Source organism: Dipodomys ordii, unplaced genomic scaffold (assembly GCF_000151885.1).
Source record: "Dipodomys ordii isolate 6190 unplaced genomic scaffold, Dord_2.0 Scaffold78, whole genome shotgun sequence".
NCBI lineage: Eukaryota > Metazoa > Chordata > Mammalia > Rodentia > Heteromyidae > Dipodomys > Dipodomys ordii.
Genome location: NW_012267294.1, coordinates 5304755 through 5307253, shown reverse-complemented (window position 1 = coordinate 5307253; position 2499 = coordinate 5304755). Strand labels below are relative to the sequence as shown.

The 2499-nt window shown below is 50.6% G+C and overlaps 1 protein-coding gene across 1 annotated transcript; it reads right to left on the bottom strand.

The window, feature by feature from the left end:
* Window positions 1-495: 495 nt before the first annotated feature.
* Window positions 496-1718, bottom strand: Dclre1b (DNA cross-link repair 1B). The gene has a single exon (XM_013024625.1). The coding sequence runs from the start codon at window positions 1716-1718 to the stop codon at window positions 573-575; it is 1146 nt and encodes a 381-aa protein (XP_012880079.1). The 3' UTR covers window positions 496-572.
* Window positions 1719-2499: the final 781 nt, after the last annotated feature.

The window sequence follows — 2499 nt, the reverse complement described above, 5'->3', positions numbered from 1 at the left end:
AACAACAAAACACCTAGAACTTTCCTGTAGGAAAAGGAGAGACGCAGAGAATAGCACACACAGGAAATGAAAGTAGAAATAACCTACTCTCTGTACCCTAATAAAAAGGCTAGTGGTTGGAGTAAAAACTGGGTTAAACAAAGTTAAACAGATGAAGCTGCTTAGGATTTCTAAGAAACCTCCATGTGGCAGGCACACAGTAAAGAATTTATAACAACAGTCAGCTACAAAGTGAGGATTTCAAAGGCACCAGACTCCAGACAAGCTTTTTGGGAAGTGCTGCTGGAGGTAATTCCATAGGTTCCTGTAAGATGAGGCCTGGAAACAAGAAACCCAAGCTCATGCCTGTAATCCTAGCTACGCAGGGGGCTGAGATCTGAGGATTGCAGTTCAAAGCCAGCCTGGGCATGAAAGTCCAATAAACCACCAGAAAACCAGAAGTGGTGCTATGGCTCAAGTGGTAGAGTGCTCGCCTTGAGCCGAAGAACTGAGGGACAGCATCCAGGCCCAGAGTTCAAGGCCCATGACTGACAAAAAAAAACAAAATTTTAATGCTAACCCAAACAGCACTGTCACTGTGTACCACCCCATCTGTCCTCCAGAGATTTATGGTATTTTTCCACTTGCTGATCAAAGCTCTGGGAAGAGAACCCTGCCTGGGAAAAGCTCCCTGGAGTGAGCAGGTATTTCTGTGCCAGGCCCCTGGGCTCAGTGGCTGGAGGAGGGGTAGGCCTGCTGCCGCTCCCAAGGGGAGCGCCACCTGTCCAGGCATCTTGGTTTTCTGTGGCTACGGGACCGTTGTCTCTACTAGGTCTCAAGGGGGACCCTAAACCAATATCCTCCTGGGTCTGTAGAGAGAAAAACTCCTTGTCTGTGAACTTTAACTGCACCGAAAATCCCAAGGGAGCATTCAACACAGACTCCATCTTCTGTGACTCACAGCAAGGGCCTGCCTCCTCCTGTGCCTGGCTGCCAGAGTCTGGGAACAACTGCTTCTTGACCTGGTGAGGATGGCAACAGGGCTTCTTGGGGAGCCCAGCCTGGGGGGAATGGTTTTCCTTCTTCGTCCTCTTTGAGTCTCTGTTAGTTTGTGATTGATCAGCACTTTTCTCAGGGGATTCAAACACAACCCCTTGGATTCTTGGCCTCTTCAGTCTCTTTTCCAGCAGCCAGAAAATGCCGGGTGTTTTAGAGGAGGAACGCATGAACTGCTGTACTGGGTCTGGAATCAGGGGCACAGAGCACCTGGGGCTCAGGCTGTCCTGAAAGTAGCCCTCACAGGGCTGCTGGCCAACGATGGGTACCACCTGGCAGGGCTTCAGCGCTGCAACAAAGGCACGAAGCTCCGAGAAGGGGGAATGGTCAGAGTAGGGGATGATGTGGACATCTGGGTGGGGCCTGCCGACTTTCCGGCCTGTGGGAAGGATCGCGATGGTGGGGTGGATCTGATTCCAGCGCAGCATGGCAGCGTGGCAAATTTCCCTGTGGTCCACGGCGTGGATGCGGCCAGCCTTCTCCTCCACGGTGAACACATCGGCCAGGCCTAGCAGCTGTACCAGTTCCAGGCGCTGAGGACTCAATACCACCCAGGTGCGAAACTCCAGGGCCAGCTGCTCCAGCAGCAGCTCCTTCCCCAGGCTATAGAGTCCTGGACAGTGTTGCAGGAATAAGGAAAAAGCAAGAGAAAGAAGAGAATAAAGCAACCGAGGAATCCTCATACAGCAATTTAACACAAATATATTAAACTCATGAAGCATCGGGCACTGGAGGCTCACACCTGTAATCCTACTTACTCAGGAGGCTGAGATCTGAGGATCATGGCTGAAAGCCAGCCTGGGTGAAAAACTGCATCAAGACTCTTATCTCCAATGAACCATTAAAAAGCTGCAAGAGGCGACTAAAATCTGAGGATTCTGGTTTGAAGCCAGCCCAGACAGCAAAGTCCAAGGGACTCATCTCCAATTAACTACTAAAAAAGCCAGAAGTGGAGCTGTGGCTCAAGTGGTAGAGCGCCAGCCTTGAGCACAAAAGCTCATGGACAGTGCCTTGAGTTCAAGCTCCAGGGCTGGCAAAAAAAAAAAGAAACGGAGGTGACCTTTTTCACCAGGATGGCGCCAATGTTCAATCTTTATTTTATTTATTTATTTTGGGTCCGGTCGTGGGGCCTGAACTCTGGGCCTGGGCACTGTCCCTCAGCTCTTCAGGTCAAGGCTAGCGCTCTCCCACTTGAGCCACAGCGCCATTTCCGGCTTTTTTTCTTTTTTGCTTATGTGGTACTGAGGAATCGAACCCAGGACCGCTGGCATGCAAGGCAAGTGCTCTACCACTGAGCCACCTTCCCAGCCCTTCAATCTTTAATATCCCCAAAAAGAAAACAAAGCAACAAGAACTGAAACCTAGTACTTCAAAAACACAACAAAACCGCTGGGCATGGGTGGCTCATGCCTGTGATCCTAGCTCCTCAGGAGACTGAGATCTAAGGATCTCAGCACTCTCCCC

What these genes read in the sequence shown, in the direction of transcription:
- Dclre1b (XM_013024625.1), bottom strand. Translation starts at nt 1,718, where the DNA reads ATGAGGATTCCTCGGTTGCTTTATTCTCTTCTTTCTCTTGCTTTTTCC.